The 21836-nt window shown below is 37.6% G+C and overlaps 1 protein-coding gene across 1 annotated transcript in view; it reads right to left on the reverse strand.

The window, feature by feature from the left end:
• Positions 1–3577: 3577 nt before the first annotated feature.
• The window catches only part of tsc22d2 (TSC22 domain family 2), a 37432-nt gene continuing 19173 nt past the window's right edge, over positions 3578–21836 (reverse strand). Inside the window, exons 2-3 of the mRNA XM_028027477.1 lie at positions 6197–6248; positions 3578–5850 (exon numbers count right to left, since the gene is read on the reverse strand). Coding sequence (XP_027883278.1) covers positions 5560–5850; positions 6197–6248 — 343 coding nt within the window. The 3' untranslated portion in view covers positions 3578–5559. The remainder of the gene's footprint in view (positions 5851–6196; positions 6249–21836) is intronic.

A 21836-nucleotide genomic window follows, 5' to 3' on the forward strand; every position in this document is an offset into this window, starting at 1 on the left:
TGCAAGATGATGAGATTAAGTGTAACTTTGTAAAATAGAGAGAGAGGAAACTGGATTCACATGACATGACGGCAACTGTAAACACAGGAGCCTGGATTCCAGGGAAGCTGATCTTTTCAATATTCAAGAGCAAATAGATTCATGATTTTTACATTTTAAAATTACAGCTATTCAACAAAGAATAGAATGGTTGGCATTTAGGGTGGATTTTAAGTCATTTTTATTGAATAGTTTCAGATTTTTACCTAATATTTCAGAATATTGCCACTTCTGCACTGCCTGCAACTAAAATTAAGCAATATGTATTTGAATGCAACAAGGCAATTCAAAGTGCTTTATATGAATAGTAGGAAAATAAAACAACAAACCAGCAAAATAATCATTACATTGTAGTGGTAAAGTAAAAGGAAATGAGGACAGGATGAAAAACAAACTACACTTTATGATGTTCTGGTTGCAATTAATCAACTGTACACAAATGGCCGTTAGCATTGATTTAAAGGAACTCAGTTTTTTAGCAGTTTTGTAGTTTTCTGTACGCTTGTTCCAGATTAATGGAGCATGAAAACAGGATGCTGCTTCTTCATGTTTGGTTCTGGTTCTGGGGATGAAAAGTAAATTAGAATCAGAAGACCTGAGTGCTATGGAAGGTTCATACAACACCAGGTTTTTAATCTGTTTTGCTGCTAAACCATTCAGTAATTTATAAACTAAAATACGTATTTTAATATCTGTACTCTGAGCTCCAGGGATCCAGTGTAAGGGCTGTAGAACTGTTTTATAAAGAACTGTACATTTTGTACATACTTATTGTTTTGGGAAAACGTTCTCACCCTCCTGACAGTAATGACAGTTTTTGCTCATAACAGAAAACTACGTAATAAGTGCTAACAGAGGGGAATGATTAAGGTCATCTTTAGTGTTGGATCTGCTTGCACACAAACATAAACATGCAGATAATTAGAGGCAGAATATTCTGAACACCAGCACTAACATGCTCTTCTGTCTGACTGTATACTAATGGACATATTTCTATTCAAAGACAAGTTGCAAAAAACAAATAGTCAATATCAGGTACAACATTAAACTTTATCCTATAAAAATATCTTACAGTTGCTGTGCCTTGCATAAAGTATTTTTACAGTTCAAATTTGAAAGGGAGGTGCATTTTTAATTGAAATTAGATCTGGACTTTGACTGGGACATTCTGACACATGAAAGTGACTTGATCTAAACTAGTCCATTCTAGCTCTGGGTGGATGTGTGCAACCTCCTTATTGCAGTATTGTCCCACATGCATCTTATCAGTCAATTATGACCAGCTTTTCTCTCCCTGTTGATAAAAAAGCAAACCTACAGCCTGCTGCTGCCACCACCACGTTAACTTTACTCCACATACAGGCATACAAGAAACAGATTTAATTTCAGTTAAAACCATTCATTTGATTTAATTTTATTTTGCTTGCTGCAAATTACCAGATTTTGCAGCGCACAACGAGTAGTTAACAGATTCTTTCACCTGAGTTGTGGATCTCTGCAGCTCTTCTAATGTTACCAGAACCTGCCAGGCTGCTTCTCTGATTAATGGTCTCATTGCCGAGTCCCTCAGTATAAGTGGTCAGACATGTCTTAGTGTGTTTATGTAGGTTTGTAGCATATTGTTTCCGCTTTGAAATGATGCATTGATCAGCGCTCTATGAAATATTCAAAACTTGGGATGTTGTTTTATTAGCTAAACCTGATTTGAACCTCTCACCCTCTGTATCTATGACCTGTCTGCTGTGTTCATTGGTATTCGGTTTGCTATTTGTTCCCTAATGTTCTCCAGCAAACCTCTGACATTTGCTGTCAGAGCTGTTCTGTTTCACAGAACAGCTATTTTTATATTGACAGCAATTTAAACATTGGTGGATTGTAGGCAACTGATTTCGCCAGGATATCAGAGAAAAGAAAATACTTTAATATTAATGCTTATAGCTGTAAATAATTTCCCTGTTTAAATAATTTCCCTGCTGGGATGAATAAAGTAATTCTTAAAACAGTGCTGCCATCTTACCATGTCTCTCTTGAAAAATTGATTGTAGATCTCAGAAGCTTTATCTGGTTAATTGTTTAACCAAGCTTTATCTGATTATTGTTATACTTATCCACTTTTGAGATTCTTATTTGTAAAATGTCAAAACTCATTAATTATTGTCTGTGATAGTTACTATGTCTTGATCTAACACATAAAGTCCTAATAAAATATGTTAAAGCCAGGTGTTAACATTAGCTGCCATCCACCCAGAATTCATTAAAAAAGAAAATAAATATGAAATCTGATTTGTATTTACACTCTGATTTATGTGCGAGTCGACACGTAGCTGACAAGTGGCTGAGGATGGCGTCATCTAGGATTTTACACGCACCTCTGCCTGTTCTGGTGTCATCTTCCTTCTTCCTCTGTATCAACAGGGGGAAAAAAACACAAAAGAATATCGCTCTCATCTCTAAGGAAAACAGGTAACTACTTCCTTCAGGGCAAAACAAGTAAATTCCTCCTAACCAACAATCAGATCAGATTCCCAGGAACATTATCAGAATCCAGCTATGAGAAATTTAGAGAAGGCTTCACCTCTTCTGAGGGTATAATTATTTTAATGTTAGGTAGGGATCATAAAAATATATATTCTGAGTTCTATTTATTGTTGTGACAAGACTGTGATGTAATTTTTGGGGAGTTTATGATTGAATAGTTACAGTTTTAGAGTTAGGGCATCTAGGAACATAACATCTAGATGACATAAGCTCAAAACAAAAAAACAAAATATATATAGATGACAAATCCCTGGGTAATGACTGCTCTGAAAATAGAAGGAAGCACGTATGCGACAGTAGCAGGTGAGAAAAGGTTCTGACTAACAGGAAGCTACATCAGAAACAGTCTGTGAGGGGAAGGCCTTGAATAGCTGGAGATGAAGGGACAAAGAAAGAAAACCTGAAAAGGAGACACTGCAGTTAATGTTTAGTCTAGAGATCATGTAAGATTCAATTCTAGCAAAAGATCTGGGTATTTTAATGTTTTATGGGTCTTTATATCTTGGTTTTTTTATGTCTGTTGTTCTCTATTACAATTTTATATTCAGTGTTTTAGTCAACAGGTAGAAAATGTCTGCACCTGCTAAATCCAGAACTAAAACCTGTTACACAAGAGAGCAGATTAAAGCTAAAGGGTTCTCCTGCTAATCGTTAATAGGAAATACAGAATTTGTAAGCCTGCTTTCTGGGTGCAAAGTGCTCTATGGTGAAAATGTGAAACTAATGGGGGAACAAATCCTGATCAAGATTCCTCACAATAAAGAATTCCAAAACTGCAGAAAAAAATATGAACCTCTTGATGTTTTTAAATAAGACTAATAAAACATAACTTTACCTGCAGGGTTTGTCCTTGCGATCATGTTTACATTTGACCCAAAGTTGATTTTTTGTTTGCACATCCCACTGTTTACAGTCAGAGCACGTCTGACATCAGAGATAAATTCAAGAGAAACTCCAGTATGTTAAAATTGAAGTGTTAATAAATACACCGACAGCACAATGTGGTAAAACAAGTCATTTATTTCTGAATGAAAACTAAAATTTTCTTTAACAGCACATTACAAGGGCATTTGTTTTGATATTTTCTCCTAGGCTCAGTGATCACTTTCATACAGTAATCTGGCATGTACGCGGCGTCTCCTTCAAATGAATAAAAAAAATAAGAGGGGGGCAAAGGGGAAAGAAAGCTATATATATATATATATATATATATATATATATATATAAAGATGTCTGATTGTACATTTATCAAGCAGCTTGGTTTGGTTCTAAGCCACAGAAATGGACCGAGCGGCCCGCCGACCGAAGGCATCGGCACCAGAGGCACAGAGACGTGAAACAGACAGGACATCCCATAATAAGCCCAGCGGCTTTAAAGTGTGAAATGTTTTAAGTTTCCGCGGATATTGCTCTCTGGTCTTTGCATGCAAAGTGCTGCACTTTGCAGATGAAATCGCGCCAACAACGTTCCTCCAAACATGAGAACAAGAGGACTCCTTACATCTTACGCACAAGGTTTGCTCCCTTCATCGCTAAACAAAATACATCTCCAGCCTTTCTTTGTTTTGCCGCCACAAACCTTGTGCGTCAAACATTTTACTTACTTACTCCACCCCTTCTGCTCACAATTCCCGTTCTTGTTCTCAAATTGTCTAACAATCATTCACAGACTTGATAGAAAACTAGAGTGCTGGAATTAAAAAAAAATAATAATTAAAAAATGAGGTAAGAAGGTGGTCTGGTTACAGATCATGCAGAACATCCAAACCCGCAAAATAAAAAAATAAAAAAAACAAAGGAAGGAGAGTTAGAAAAAAAAACGTGCATTTAATAAAAATGAAAATAATGACTTAACACAGTTTGAGTCTTTGGTTACAAAGTAGGTTGAACAATTTTCACAGCTTTTCATCTCTTCCCCCCAAAAACACTAAACCCCAAAAGTTTTGTTTTTGTCTCGACAAAACAATTAAAAAAAAAAGCCTAAAAGTAAATTAATAATTTCTTTATTGAAACATCCCATCACATATGCTATATCATAACAGGTATTGTCCTGTACAAACCCTCCTCGTTTTTAATACTTTACAAAATATACATTCAACCTGGATTTCACCTCATAAAATCTCATCTTTAGTGTTACCAGTTCTTGAGAACAATTTCAACCAAGGAACTTATTGCCTACTCATTCACGTTGGAAAAACCAAAGGATGTTATATCCGACAGATGTTAAAATACCCCAAAAAAACTAAAGTCATTTTGAATTTGTAACTTCATGACATTGTTCATTTTACATTATGAAAATAGCAGCCCTGAAATAAATAAATGAATTGCTAAAACTGAACAACTAAAGAGTATTTATTACGATTAATGTCAAAGTACAGAGGCTTTGAGAAAACAAGCATTCGATGCAGCATACATGTATTTTTAAAAAGCGGAGGTTTTCGTCTCGCTCTGATGGAGTAGAGACAGCCGATCTTGTCCTCCGCTCAACGAGGACGTTTTCTTTTTTTTTGCTGATTCCAACCAGCGCCATGTCTGGCCTTCTCCTCTTCCAGCCCTGGAGTGTTGTGGGGAAGTGGACACATGGAGGACAGTTTCAGTCTCATTTGACTTTTTCTTCGCAGGACTGCTGTTGCAACACCGTCTTCCAGCACTGTTTGTCCCCACAGTTTAAACTCACCAAGCTCGTGAACTCCCCCATCCCTCATCTCCTGCTCAAGGACAACATTCAGTTTTACGGCTCACACGCAGCCAAACACAGGACACAATAAGACTTCAAGTGTTGGTAAATGTCTTAACAGTGTGAGGGCCCTGCGATGGCAGCAATGCATGCAAATGCACCGACCAGAGCCGAGCCTTTTGCTTTAAAGGGCTGCGAGGACAGTTTGTTGACATCTTTCCCCAACGAGGACATTCTGCTCCCGTCCGTGGGAGGCGTGTCTTTAAACACGGGTTTAAAGGGGAAAAAAGGGAGGGTGAGGGGGTTCACGCCGAGGTGATGTTTGGCTGATAGGAGACCCCCTGGCTCCCCTCGTGGTGAACCAGGGAGTGGGTGCTGTTTTTGATGAACGGGGGCTGGTGCAGCTGCAGCGGCGGCGACGAAAGGCAGCTGAGCTGGTTGGACAGCTGGCTGAGCTGCTGCGTGTTAGCCAGCGACTTCAGCACGGCGTTCTCGCGCTCCAGCACAGAGTTTCTCTCGTACAGCTCCTTGATCTGCTCCTTCAGCACCTCCACCTCCTCACGGACAGCGTACATCAGGTGGCTCTTCACCAAGTCCTGAGAAGAAGAAAAAGAAAGAGAAAAAAAAGCGATTTAGCATATAGCAAATACAAACAAAACACATTCCTGATATCTGAGATAAAGCAGTGATGTCTGATCTATTTTTAGAAACAAGTTAACGGCACAGGTACCTTCTACATGTGATTACTTATCTTAGATCGTTTCTAATCAATGACGATTGATGAAACAGTTCAAACTGCAGCTCAAAAGTCAGTTTTATAATCCAACTTGTTAACAGCGGAAAAGCTTTCATGGAAAATTAAATCATTGTTGAGGCATAACAGGAAACCTGTGCAGCCTGACCTTGTTTGTGTGTTGAAATGCAGAAATAAAGAAAAATTACCATGGCCTGCTCAATCTTGTTATCGATGGCGACCACGCTGGCACCAGATGCACTGTGGAGAGAAAGATGGAGAGATAAGACGACTATTCAGCATTTATCATGAGCTTCAGATTCCTATCAAATATTTCATATTCACTAACAACATTAAAACATTTCATAATCACTTCCTGGAACAACAGTCATAAATCTGGAGGCCTTTTCAGGTAAGCAGTAGAAGCTAGAACATATGAACAATAAGAGCAGATTTTGTCACTTTTCAAGTCTCAAGGCAGTTAATATTTGTAGTGACAATACTTTTAAATATTTCAGTGCCACTGGAGAATTTAGTGAAAAAAAAAACAACAGATTGAGGCTAGAGGTGAAGAGTTCACCAACTAAAACTTACTCAATCCAGACATTCTAGATTAAAACAAAATCCCCTAAATGGATGTTGAACCTTTGAACTCTGACAAAACCGAGTCTAAAAGCTGTATTTTTTACTTTTTTTTTATTTATGGGGAGGGAGGAAAACAACAGCAAATTTACAGGCAACAAAAAAATATTAAAAACAAATCTAAGTGTATTTTTTTGCAGCAGTAAGCACTTCTAGATAAAGTAAATATCCAAAAGCTATGTGTCTGGAGACAAGCCTCAATCCATAATGAAGCATGGATTATACATGTGAGGGGGAAAAATCTGTTAAATCTATAATTTTCCGTTCCCTGTAAATAGGCATTACAGTATTAGCAGGAAGTCTTCAGGTCATTTAATTGAAGCGCAACACCTCTTTTGAGCCCAAGTATAAACACCACATCATGACCTCACTCTACCTCATAAAAAACAGACCACATTTCGACTTTTCCCCTCAATCACAATAGCAACACAAGGGACCCTTTAGTAGTGGAGGCGTGAATAGGTGTGAATAGAGAGCCAATGGAAAACAAGGAAAAAATCTGAATAGTATGATGAGAGAAAATACAATGTAACGCTATTGAAATGTAATATAAACAACTAATTCCAGGCACAAACTTCTCAAATACAATCCAACAACTACAACCTTGATCACTTTCATTATGAATAACGTTTAAATTCATGTGTATTCAAGCTTACAGGGGGTGGGAGGGTTGCATGGTCTCCTATTGAATCCATTATCTATTTACGTCCCGCGTGCAGAAGGGCACGTACAGCTCCGCGTGGAGCCCCCAGACCGCAAATGACAACCACACAGCAAACAGATGCCACATTTTAAGCGAAAATTAGGAGTACGTGTCCCAACCAGACACAAACCAGGCTGCTGTTCAAACACACAAAGTGGATGGCTTAAACGGAGAGCGGCAGGAGCCGACTGAGAGTGAGAGACGCGTAACAGGAGATTAAAACATAATTGTAAAAAAGTTTACCACATGGAGGTAAAAGCGGGATCATTTACCTGACGCATCTGGATCTGTACGGCATCAGCCTGCCTGAATGCGGAGAAGTTGTTCCCGGCGAGCAGGGAAGACTGTAACTCATCATGCAGCGCATGTTTCTGCTTCTTCAGATAGTTTTTTTTATTAAAAGGTTTACAACCGAGCGAGGTTCAAAACACGAACGAGTGTGGTTTGAACACGAAGCGAGAGTTTCTTAAACCCCCGCTGGATCACATGGTCAGAGTGAAGGGAGGCGGAGTCCAGCCATGCGCTCCTCCTTCCCTGCTCGCTTCGGCTCTTGAAGGAATACATCCACTGCCACCGTGTGCCAAGAAGCTTTCTGAAGTACAGCACGACTCATTCTAAAGACTCGGTGATAATTTAAGAAGAAAAAAAAAAAGAAGAGGCAATGATTTACATGTAGAGGCAGCGTTAGTCAAGCTGAGCCTGTTTTTTGTGTTAACGGACATGCTGAAACTGTTTTAGTAACCAAATTATCCATTTTCCACTACAACCTGGAGGCTTTTTCTGCTTCCTACAATGCATTACTTTCGTTTCTAGGTCATCTTCTTCCTAGGTCTTCTTTCCTTTATCGCCATTTTTGAAATTATACAAATAAAAGCTAATAGAAAATGTTTCAACCAGGTCAATTGATTTAAACCTACCCAGCCATTGTCTCTACACCAGTGGTGTCAAATGCCAGTGTCCAACAACTTTCAGATGTGTCCCTTGTCCTGAATTTCACGTGTCTTGATCAAGATTTGTGGCAGCAGAAGACATTCCTCCCTTTGAAGTAGGCACATACACATCTGGGACAAGCAACGAGAGGGAATGTCCACAAGGTCTTGCTGGAATGTGTTTTCATCAATAACAAAACACAAAAGCTATGCAGGTTGAATCAGATTAACAAGTTAAGCAACTTAGAAATGTGTCCAGAAGGAGTTACAGAAAATGTTAGGAGGAGAGAAAAGAACATTCCTATTTGGCGTTCAAGAAAAACGCAGTAAATTGTACATTTAACTCAATGAGGAAGACATGTGGTGGTTTATATAAGAACCACTTGCTGAGTTACCCTCCTCGTGGACCTTCCCTGCAGTCTGCAGCAGCGTACATTTGCACCGGTTCTCTCCTCACAGGAAAGTCACCAGGACAAGGCGACACATTCCAGCTCAGGACACCTCAGGACCCGAACATCTGTGGCTGAGCAGCCCTCACGCTGGGACAACACACAGCTAACTATATTCACAAAGTCTGCTTTAATCGTCCTTTACACTATCTTTATGTGCTGCCACACTTCATGATACACATGGAAAGTATCTCCTATCCCTCTCAACCACAGCATTACTTTACATGATTGGTTTATAGTTTCAGAAACACAATGTGTTTTTTATTAAAACCACAGATGAACCAGCACACGTCCCCGATCCCTAAAGCCCACAAACAGGCACTGTGGGGGAGGCAGCTGAATAAATCAAGGCTTGGGGCTTACATCTCCCCCCCTCTCTTTGTATTTCAAAACAATAACTGGAGGATGGGGGCTGACGACTCACTGTTATTCTCTTACAGATGCAAACAGCTCTATTTTGGCAAAAATTGATTAAAAGCACACAGTTCAGCAGTTCCACCAGAGGGGGGCAGTAGAGGTCCCAATCAGCAGGCACACAAAAAGTGAAAAGCAGTTATGACTTCTCTGAAGTTCCCATTTAATGAAAATTCTCTATAAGATATCATTCAAGCCAATTTATGCATAACATTTTTATAGAAACATTTAATATCTTGATTCTTTCTATTCACTGTTTATTAGGAGCTACAGAGAATCTCTCTGTTTTAAGTAGCAGAAAAAGTAAACAAAAGCGTGACCCCATCACTCTACCGAGACGACCCCTCAGCACTCTGTTCAACTAATGACCATCCCATCTGAAAACAAAGGAGCAGCAGTTTAGAAGCCTGGAAATCCTACATGTTCACATCTATCTGCATCAATTACATCAAGTCAACAGAGGAACAACTACTCAAGTTTAGAAACTTATTTCTGAAAGGTTGAAGCTTTATGACAATAGATAGTTGCATGTTTCATAAAATAAATTTAAGTTATATTTTTTAATCTATCAAGTACTTTCCTGTTTATTTTTCAAGCTCTTCAAATGCTTGAAGCTGTTCAAATGTGAGATGCTTACAAAACAAAGTCTGCTACAGTTTCCCTTAAGTAACCAATCAATACTGTAAGAAATTAATTTAAATGGTCAAAAAGCTGTGGTCAAGAGACATTTCACTTTTTAACCTCCCCATATCCCTACAAAGAGAGTGGGATTGTAAATGTTTTATTATTATCTTACATGTATTAATCTTAATAAGCAGCAGCTTTTTTCTACTCATTTAAAACTAAAAATTAAAGTTTGTTTTGTGTTTAATTATTATAGTTATCTAGAAATAAAAACAGGAACTTGTTAGAAATAAAAATGTTTCATTTTGATGTAAAATGGCATGTTTTTTTTTTTTACATTTCAATCTCCATCATTGAGTTAAAACCCACAGAAAACACAAAAGACTTCATTGCCTGCTACAGCATCATGGATGCTGAATGTTTGTTGCTCTCCTTCAACATGCCATCTTTTTAATATTCAGTGTCCTCCACATAATCACTAACCAAGAAACAGCAAAGACTGAACAAACTAGGACATGCAGCAGTAAAATGTGATTTTTCCTACAGTCAAATCAGTTATGAGTGGTAGGTGTGTCTGCTGTCACCAAGCTTCCTCAGAAAAAGGCCTCAGGCTGCATCATGGAGCTGAATCACTAAACTGACATTAGCAACTGTGTCCCAATGTGACACACTGGAAGCAGACCAGCATGTGTAAGACATGGACAACTCCAGTAAGTGCAGAAGCAGATGATGGGAGTACAAGGGGTTTCATACCGGCAAAGATAAGACTTTACCCATTCCTGTCCATTTAATCCGTTTATGGAAGCCCCTGTTATTTCAGGCTGATTAGGGGCTAAAATAATGACCAGCAGGGAAGTTTTATGTTGGTTTCTGAGCAACCTCAGCTGCTCCTGGAGAAACCCTAAAGGAGCTACAGAGTAACATGATCACCGAACTCCAACAGAACAGTGGGGGGTTTCAGGGGGTCCTCCAGCCTGAAATAGCAGTTCCTGAGGTGTTAGCTTAAATATTGAAAAGTGAAAGAGTACTTTTTTTCCCTTAGTCTTCTTATTTTGTCATTTACAATGTTTCAGGACAAACATATTTTAACACCAGGCAAAGATAACCTGAATAAAAGGTAATTGCCTCCTAAACCCAAGAACTGGTTGTGCCACCCTTGGGGGAAACAACTGGCAACAAGTGTGATGACATGCAATTAGTCTCCAACAACACTGTGGAAGAATTTTGGTCAACTCTGTCCACTCCTCTTTGCCAAATTATTTAAATTCAGGGTTCTCAAGCAAGAACAGCCTGTTTAATAACCATTTAAATGCGCACTTTGACTAGGCCACTCCAAAACATTCTTTCAGAGGTGGACTTACTGATTTACTTTGAATTTAGCCTCCTAAGCCAAACAAACTGATCACAAACTAATGGTTGAACATTTTCCTTCAGTATTTTCTGATAAGAGAACACAATTTATGGTTTCAGCAATTACATGCAGGTCCTCCATGTCCTGAACAAGCAAAGCAGCCCTCGACCATCACACTGCCACCACCATGTATGCCCATCGGTATGATTACCTCTTTCTGTAGTAATATTCAACAAGATAGACAATGCATTATAACCTTATACGCAGCATATGAGGTCAACTTTGTTTTTGTTTTTTTTTAGATATTTTCTACATCATGGAGAAGAGCTGGGAAACAGTAGTGTTAACATTATTTTGTTTCAATGTTTGCACTTTTAAGTAGTATTAAAAATGGGTGAAAGTGTCATTAATAATCAAAGTCTTGCAACAAAAAAAGACAGAAATCTTCAAATGCACAGTACAGTAAGTGCCTCTGTATCCAATTCCACCACTTTTTTTAAGCCATAGTGATTTGGGCCAACTTTTTGACTCCTTCTGGATTAAAAGCCCACTGGAATGTGTTAAGTGTAATAGAGTTACACTTGAGGCTTTAATAGGAAAGTTCTGGCAGCTCACTGCAAACAAGCCTCTGTATTCAGTGAAGCATTTATCACAAAATCAAGGGTTTATCCTCTCTCTCTCTCTACGGTTTGAGTCACAATATTATCTCTGAGAGCTTTTGCTGGAAAAACAATGAACTGCAGATCACATCTGTTTATCCACTGTGGGCTGCATTTGATTATCTGTAAATAAGCATAAGTATTACTATGTTTTGGACATTAGATCATGAAAATGAGCAAATGACAACCAAATGCTGAATTTTTATAGCAAATGAAACTTCAGCAGCGAGTTCAAAATGTAAGAGTCAGCCAAATATCCAGTTAATTTACAAAAACAACAACAAAAAAGAAATTGCAAGACATTTTTAAGAACAATTCAGCGGCCAACTTTGTGCATACCAATTATTCCTAACTGTAATAAAAACTGCAACAATAGTAATTTTTATAAATATTATTCACACTTAACACCTATTCTGTCAAACTGATCCTGGCAGAGTCAAAGAAATGTGACAACAGTTAAAACACAACAGATGTATAGAATTTTGTTCAAAGTTTTGCATTAAATTCCTTTTTTTTGAGAGGAAAAATGTTTATTTGTCGTGTGTTAACAATATTAATTCAACTTAAGGTTGAGTGCTAAATTTTCAACCTTCAATCTTCTCATTTCAACCTTATCTAATGTTGAAACGAGATTTTTAAAAATCTCAAGCTGGGTTTTAACAGTGTACAGGAAACACGTCGGATATCTTTATGAAAATGCTTTGTTTTTTTACATGGTTGTGTTGGAAAGAGGAGAATCCCTGCTGGGCAGAAATTTCCTAGAGCAATGCAGGTCAAAAGTCACTTCAATTTTCAGAGATGAAGCAGACGGAGTGAAAACTCCACACAGTACTATCATTTAGACATGTTGTGTGTTGAGCAAGTGGAGTTATCGTTGATGCTTAAAATCGCCATCCATCAATTCCCGTCTGCACAGAAAAAGCTTGTTAAAGCTGAAACGAGACCCCTGCTCCATGTCATGTTGCGCCATATGCATCAAAGCTCTGCAGTCAGAGATTTCGCTGGAGGGGGTCTTCTACACAACCGCCGAGTAATCCGTTCAAAACTGGGCTCTTATTGAACAGAGAGATCCCGAAAGTAAAAATGGGTTAGGTCCTCTGAGGATATGTCTCAGGGCCTGTTAGCAATTACAGTGTTCCTGACTGCGGGCATGCTTTCCATTTGTGTGCAGCGAGAGCAACTCCAACTGACAATGTTTAAACAAATGCAGAAGAAACTATGAAATAAACACTTCATAAAATACACACAGACTAAAAAGTGAAGTTTTAAAAAGCTGCAGATTAGCTCATAAAGGAGCCAACTACCAGAGTTCTGGCTTGTCAGCATAAAAAATGTGAAACTTCAGCTTTTTGTCCACTAACTTTGCTCCTCGACCTACAGGTAAATGTTTCTGTGTCGTAAATAGCGGCCACATTCATGGTCTGCATCAAATAAGGCTTTAGAACTCGGGTGACGGCTACTGATTAAGCTCACTCAGAGAAAATCTAAATCCACAGTCATAAAGTTGATTATTGTAGAAAGAAGGCAGTAAAAGGGTTTCTGCTGCTGAATATTGGGACAATTGACCCCCTTTACAACAAATCCATTCAGCAAGCTAATGCTTCCCTGAAGTGTTTACCAATGCAGACTATAACTTAGAAAATTAAGTCATTCTTTGAAGTCAAAATTTAATCTGTTACCAGAGATAAAAGTCCTAATGTGTAGGGTCAAATAACCATTTAGGATTTTAGGATAGCATGCATCCAATCATGTATCCCAGGCACTTTTATGGAAAATCAGAGGTTGTCAATCTGTTGAAGGGACAAGCCTCGGAAAAATAAATCCATCTCGTTTATTATCATACAAATTCACAAGTTTTAACTTGAAAATAATACTTTCATTAAAAAAAGACCGTTGTTCAGAATATAAGTAATATTATTAACACGCACATAATATTCAGTAGGTCTTCAAGGTTCAAGACACAGGGAGAGAGATGTGAAGAAAAAAAATAAATAGTATTTGTAGGTAATGAGTATAATAACATTAAAAATATTTTGACAAAAGAAACAGTCACAACTTACTGTTTCTTTTGTCTATTTTAGTGAGCCAGTTTCCTAGAGTAAGTTGGGTAGCAATGGGCAACATCACATCATTTATTGTTAAATCGAGCGAAAACTGTGATAAAAACTCTTTGTTCTTTCGGTGCACGTCTATTCGCAGTTTAATATTTTCAGATTTTTCTGTTCAAAGCTAAACTTGGCTTGTCTCATATTTTTCCGTACAGCATATCTAAACTATTTGACAGAAAGCAGCTTGGGGAGCTGAAATATCTTGGCACAATGCTGGCTGACATGTTATAGGATGGCGTTTGCATTGCAGCCAATTCAGGAGCGGCAGTCATTTACCTTGGCTCTGATAGGCTCAAGAGTGGAGAAAAGAAAAAAATGTGGAAGTTAGCTAAGTTGATTAAATAAAGTTTTGAATGATACTTTTATAATTATTGGAAAGATGGACAAAAAGCATCAGAATTATATTTTAATTAGTTGTCAATCCCTAATTTGAGATTTCTACATTTATCTTATTTGATTCCATGCGATGGCTTTCTTGAAAGTCTGCAGGCTGGGTAAAAACCTTAATGTTATGTAGTGCTGAATACAAATGCAGGCCAAAACTTTACACTTTTATTCATCATAAACTGTGACATTTATGCATGTTTTTACTGTAGTGCTACAATTATGCACGACAGTGCGTCAGTCTATTACATAAATACCCAATAAAACACATTGAACCTTGTGGTTCTAACCTTCCAAAACGTTCTGCAAGGCACCGCACTTGCTGCTTCTAAACTATGTCTCTATGACTATTTAGCATGCAGTCTTACTGTCACACTTTTTCAGACAACTTGGGTCACTTTAATTACCATTCTTTAAAGCAGCTCAGCTATTTCACACGAGTGCAGTTGTAGCATATACAGTACTAGCAAGTGAATCTGTAACGACAAAGGCATGCACATGTTGAACCTCGCACTGCTGGAGAAACCTGAATTAATTATATTTGATGAGAAAGCCCACAACCGAATTCAAGTTTTAAATTACTCACAAATCAATCACTGAGAAGAATGCTCTTCCATGCCCTCAGTCTGTTTGTGAGCAATGCCCCATTCACTCCCAACAAGTCCAACCTTGCAGGAGAGCTGGCCCAGGACAAAGGAAGTTGGAATGAGGCGTCTCCCACAGGTTTACCTGCGGTTAGTTGAAAAGTTTTGAATAAAGCTGCTCTGTTATAGAGCCTGAAGGCAAACAAGAGCTGGAAGAGGAACAAACAGTCTTTCTAGCTGAGAGGACAGACACACACATGCTTGCTCAACTGCTACTGTTTCTCCTACATAAACATCGATGGATTGTTGGGATGGATAAGGCTTCAATATAATCACAGCAAAATAAAGACTAAGAGCTTGTGGAATATCTTAACTTTTAAATTAAGGCTGTCAATAAAAGTGTCCTGTGTCAGTATAAATTAGTTTGGAACACTGAAGCAAAACTTATATTGTGAACAATTTTACAGAAGCAAAAATAACTTAGAGACTTGAAATTGAAATAATCAGGACAGGATTTCTTTTAATCAAAAAACTTTTCACTAGTCCTGTTTGGTCAAGAATGAGTCTGAATCAAAAGCACAAAAAATATTGATACTAGCGTTTAAAGAAGTAAGCTAGCCACAAATATTTGTATATTCAAGAATTTAAATTACAGGAAAAAAAAATTAACATTTTCCAATATATTTTTCTTGCAAGCCAATTTGGCCTGAGAGGTGATGGAACCAAATTGTGACCAGTCAGAAGTCCACTTCCAAGTAATAACCAACAGGCGTTCCTCTGCCGATTAAACTGATATAATTAAACAGGAATCTTCATGCTTTTGAGTTGCTGCTGTTCACGCTGAATAACAAACTGGAAGTGAGTAATGAACAGATGTGGGTGACGTAGCCAAAAGTTGTACACAAGCAGGAGTAGCACTACTGCAATATATTTTTACTCAAGTACAAGTAAAATATCATTTGGGCTTTTTTGTAACCAAAATACATTTAGTAAAAACGCCACTCCAGTACTGAGTCTTTGGGTATTATGGCTTAATCAAAACACCTGATTGAATTAGTGAAAAATACGATCATACAAACCAAAACTAATATGTTCTTTTTTCTTAGGAAGCATAGCGTTCACAAGTCCAGTGTGCAAACCACCAGCTTTGTCGTCGGAGCATAAAAATGACTCCAGACACTATTGCTTTTCTTTCTTTGTAAATGCAATTTGCTTTTTCAGAGCTCCTGAACTTACAATACAATAAGGAACGATAAAGTTAGGAATCTGCATTTTTCAAACATCAAATTGCAAATATGGTTTTACAAGCAGGAAAACCAGCTGAATGTTTAAAACCAATTTAAATGCCGTCAAGCATGTTGGCTTGACAGCATTTAAAGTATGTTCTAAATATAGTGAAAAAATGTGTTACACAGATTATTTTTTAACATGTTTTCAGAAACTCTGCCCTTTATATCTAACATTTATAACATGTGAAATTAGATGTCATGTTGACATCTAATTTCAAAGAATGTAAATTATCCTTAAAAACCTAATTATTATTTTTGAATATTGAAATAGTTTTCCTGTTTTTTTAAATTAAGATGTCAAAGAGAAAAGTTTAAGCTAGTTGGACTGAAAAAAGATATTCAAGTCTCCTTAAATGAAGAAACAATGACTTCCCTAACAACTGAGATACTCCTTAGGATGGAAATTTTGTTGTAAAGGGGTGAAAGTAGTGCAGGGTCTGGTTTAGCCAGCCAGTTCAGGCCACACACGTGTGTGTAAACACACCCGAGCTCATAGCTATCGCTGATGGGCTTTGACCCCGTAATCTGCTAAGCCGGAAAGCCTGATAGAAAGCAATGGATGGGTTCCTGCATTTATGAAGAACAGCGAAGACAAAAAGGAGGAGAAACATGGGAGGAAAGAGAAACACATGCAGACTGCGATGGCTTAAGACATACAGGAATTTGAGTGAGATTTATGAGAACTGAAAAATAGGGACAGAGAAGAGACTGACAGCAGATTTTTAAGATTTACATGCAACAATAAAATGCATTTCTGAAAGCGTGAACAAAGACATCTTGAAATGTTGTGAGCAGGATCCGTTTTCCTGTGTGAAGTCTGACAAATATGGTCCAAAATTTAAAGTGTACAGAAATATGATGCTGCAATGGGAGAGATCTATGATGACTCTTCTGCAGTTTTGAGTTCTTGTGAAATAGGAAATGTTCAGACAGAACTATGCTCTTGTATCTGTTCTTGGAGCACAAGTACAGGCCTCAACTCTAAAAAGAAGGATGGAAAAAAAGTGTATTCTGTTTAATGATCCCTTGAGAGTGACATTTTTAACTCAATAAAATTTAAAAGCATTAAATGCATGTTATACATATTATAATACCCATCACAGAAATATTTCATTGAAGTAGCTTTATAAAAAAAGCTCCTGATAGCGTGAGAATCTCATACAGCCCAAAGGAATCAGATCGAACTAAATAGTCCAGTGAGCTAAATTACACAGGAACAAAGTTATAATTAGAGATTTTTTTTCAAGCATCACTAGCATTAGTGGAGGACAGCAAATAATATGTCTCTGTTGGATACTAGTCTCCAAGCAAAGGGCTTAGTCAAGTGTCGCCACAGTATATTATTATACGATCTTTTAATTTATGGTTGAGCATGAACTGTCTTTTTTTACCCAACACAAAATGGGAAAGAATATTAGTTCTCCACACTGGTGTCCAGACTTATCTCATAGGGCGACACTGAAAAATGACGCAGCTGAACACACATCGTATCTGACGACCTCAACTTGTTTGTCATGATGCAACTTTTACTCCTGGACTGGATTTTTAGAAAGTTTACACAGTACACTATGCTCAACGTCAGACGCTGTTGAACAAATATTTCCACATCACCTTTCTAGTGTGACTACATACGTTTTTGAAGATGAAATCTTCGAAGACAAAATCTTTTAGTGATTGTTGCATTTTATAGTCATCATGAAGCGATGTTTTGATTTCTTGTATTTGACTGTCCCAAAACAAAAACTGACAAGAGAGATTAGCTGTTATAATTCCTATATTAGCTGCCATCCATCCATCCACATACATATAAAATCCTATTAATTTTTTCAGTTTATTTTTTGTTTCCAAACAGTTAATTTGATTACTATTTTTTTTTACATATTTCAAGTTTACTTAAGTATTGAAACCAATTCTGCCCAAAAACAGTTGCAAAGTCACAAGATGTAAACTACCCATAAAAAAAAAAAAAAGCCAGAAATGGTGAAACTGACGTAATTTAAGAGAGTCCATGTTGGGTGTTAGGTTTAAAATCCTGTCAAGTGTTCTGCTGGATGTAGATGTCTCGTCATGCATGAAGGAGCAGGGGTGGTCTACAAGATCAGGAGTTACAAATATACACAATAACCGGAGGCCGAAAAAAAACAAAACACAAAAGCCGGCAGAGTTAAAACGACTAACATGGGGTTAACCATCCACTACTGTGTAGCGGTGACTGTCGGGCCTGATTTATGGCCAAGTCTTTATATCTGAGCTTTGACAGATTTATCTCTGCCACACCTCACGCACAGCAGCTCAGGACCTTCGAGTTTCCTGGAGCTCTGCTGAGCTATTTAGACAATGCAAGTTTAAAGACCTTGGTTCAAGAAAGCAGCTGTGACCTGAGCTCCTTGAGGAAACCAAACTACAGGGTTTGACAAGAGATATGTACCAACTATTTATGTGGCAGGACAAGAATGACACACAGAGAGAAAAGCAATCATTTAAAAGTCAAGGCAGGAGAGTCTGGGAAAATTGGGAATTTTAATGAGTCATTTATTCTAAAGCCAACTCTGCAGTCAAAGACAAGAAGCAAAGTCAATGTTCTGCAGCACACAGCTCTGTAAAGTTTACCTTGAACATTTTTTTTTACAAGCAAGAAAACCAGCTGAATGTTTAAAACCAATTTTAAAGGATCGCTGGATTGAGTAGTTTTATGCAAGTAAATTTACTAATCACTGCTTTGTTTTACTGAGTTGTTGTAAATGTTATAATTTGTCCCAGAATGACTAGAAATATAAAACACATTTTGTTTCACCGAAGACCAGAGGTACTCTTTTATCAAAGTGACACTTCCTGCAATGGTTAACTAATCAATGATATAAATCCAACCTTGAGATTTATTTCAACATTACCATGAAAATCAAACAATCACTCACTATAGCAGTGGTGTCAAACTCCAGGCTTCAAGGGCCGGTGTCCTGAAGTTTTTAGATGTGCCACAGGTACAAAACACCAGAATAAAATGGCTTAATTGCCTCCTTTTTGTGTATATAAGTTCTCCAGAGTCCTGCTAATGACCAAATTATTCCATTCAGGTGTGGTGCAGCAGAGGCACATCTAGTTACAGGACAGTGGCCCTCGAGGACTAGAGTTTGACACCTCTGCTCTATAGCATCTGAAGAAAACTCTACAAAGGAATGTAAATGCAGTTTTACTAAGATTACCACTCCTACTGATCCACATGTTTTCATATTGACTGAGTTTTAAAATTAATCTCCAAAAACAAATACATTAATCCTAAAAAAAACAACAACAAAAAAACAAACAATAAGCATCAATATCAATTTACAACCAAAGGTTTAAAGTCTGCTTTTCTAATTGAAGTCCAATGCAGCAAAAGCTATTTTGATTTTGATTAGCATAAAACATTTAGATGCCGTTTCACCAGACTTCCTAAGCTAAGGTTTGCATTGTCAAGGTTTCACTTCATGTTTTTAACTATACCAAAAAAGAAATATATATATATATATACAGTATATATATATACTGTATATACTTAATTGTTTTTATCTTGTAACCAAATTGCTATGTATTGCAAATTTTTTGCTCAGGTCCCTCTTGAAAATGAGATCTAGATCTCAACGGGGTTTACCTGATTAAGGTATATATATATATATATATATATATATATATATATATATATGTATACACAGTACAGACCAAAAGTTTGGACACACCCTTCTAATTCAATGGGTTTTCTTTATTTTCATGACTATTTATAAGGCAAGAAATCCCACTTATTAACCTGGCAGGGCACAGCTATGAAGTGAAAACCATTTCAGGTGACGACCTCTTGAAGCTCATCAAGAAAATGCAGAGTGTGTGCAAAGCAGTAATCACAAGAAAAGGTTGCTACTTTGAAGAAACTAGAATATAAGGGGTATTTTCAGTTGTTTTACACTTTTTTGTTTAGTGCATATTTCCACATGTATTATTCATAGTTTTGATGCCTTCAGTGTGAATCTACAATGTCAATAGTCATGAAAATAAAAAAAAACTCATTGAATTAAAAGGTGTGTCCAAACTTTTGGTCTGTACTGTATATATAAAAACCTAAAATTTTTGCAAAACTATTGAGCTTTAAATAAAACTCCCAGAAGATCATGCTAGATACCAACCTCAATTTAAGGTTGAGAACAAAATAAGATCTCACAATATTACAGTGCCAGAATATTGTTGGTGTTTATTATGAAAACGTAAAAAAATGCAGCATTTTTCAACGTCTTTTAACATTAGGGCTCCTTATATTAAGACAATGATACAAACCACATTCAGATCAGTGTTTCTCAATTCCTCAGGACCACCGCCCTGCATGTTTTACGTGTTTCCCTTCCTGACCTTAATAAATGGGTGATTAACAGGCTTCCATAGTACTTGATGGCATCCAGAAGCTAATGCTATCACTTGAGTCTGGTGCGTTGGAGCAGAGACACATCTAAATATGCAGGTCATTGGTCCCTGAAGACCTGGATTGAAAAACACTACTCTAGACAAACCAGAACTGAATGACCAATTAGAGATCCCTTAAAACACAAATTGTGGTTTTTGAATGCCTTAAGGTGTTTGTAAAAACAAAAAAGGCTCATTTGTTTTATTAGAAAATATTCCGAAACCCTGATCTTACGAAGTCCAGGATTGCGTATTATCAGACTGATGAATAATTACTCCTCTACTTCTAAACAAAGGTCAATAAGATATTCTACAAAAAGACATAAATGGAATGTTGTGTTGAAATTGCTGTTGTTGTTCCTTATCTCATGATGAGTGCTCAACACTGGATTAACCAGCCAGTGTTTATCAGTACAGCAAGACAAATCTTTACTATGTAAAAATGCTCTGTTAATGCAATCAACTGTAAATACTTTAATCTAAAATGGCATTGTTCTTTCAACAAAGATTAGACATTGAAAGGTCATACACTGGAGATGTAACATCATTATTTTTGATCAATTCAGACCCACAATACAATGATATTAAAACCACAAAGGCTGATTACAATCATGCTGTTCTGCCCTTCAAACATCCAAAGAGGTAAGCAGAGTCTTAAGACAAGGCAGAGTGACACAAAGGACCAAACCCAATGAAAACGGAGTTCAGACATACAGGCTGTTGCTCCGGACTTGTTTTTCCAGCAACTACCTCTTTGATGTTGATCTCCACGCATGTAAAAACACGTGTAGAGATCGTGCTCTGAAAACTCTCCTCTATTTTTGATCGCAGAAGTTACATTTGTTGAGTTTTTTGGCTGAGAAGCAATTCGGGCCTGAGCGCCGACTAAAATAGACTTTGGGAAAAGATGTGACCCAGCAAAGTGCTTGATTCTCATAACGAGGCGATTAGGAGAGGCTGTGGGAGTGGGGGGGTTGGGAAAAGCTCAGTGGCAAACATGGACTTGATTCTCTGCATGGGGCAAAGCCTGCAGTCATAACCAACTCAGGCAAGGCCCCAGCTGTGCAACTAACCAACACTGACAGCACACACCCCACCCACTCTCATATCGAAGGCCTCAGTATTCAGGAAATAAAGAGCAGCTTGTTGGAGCAGTCTGTGACTAAACTTACAAACCCTGAGTAAATAAGAGCATAGCTCAGGCTTCAGCTGTGGCAGGCCACGACGTCTCTGCAGGGGCTGACAACAACCATGTAAAGTCAGAAAAAGATAAGTGAAAATATGT

Source organism: Xiphophorus couchianus, chromosome 9, assembly GCF_001444195.1.
Source record: "Xiphophorus couchianus chromosome 9, X_couchianus-1.0, whole genome shotgun sequence".
Lineage (NCBI taxonomy): Eukaryota > Metazoa > Chordata > Actinopteri > Cyprinodontiformes > Poeciliidae > Xiphophorus > Xiphophorus couchianus.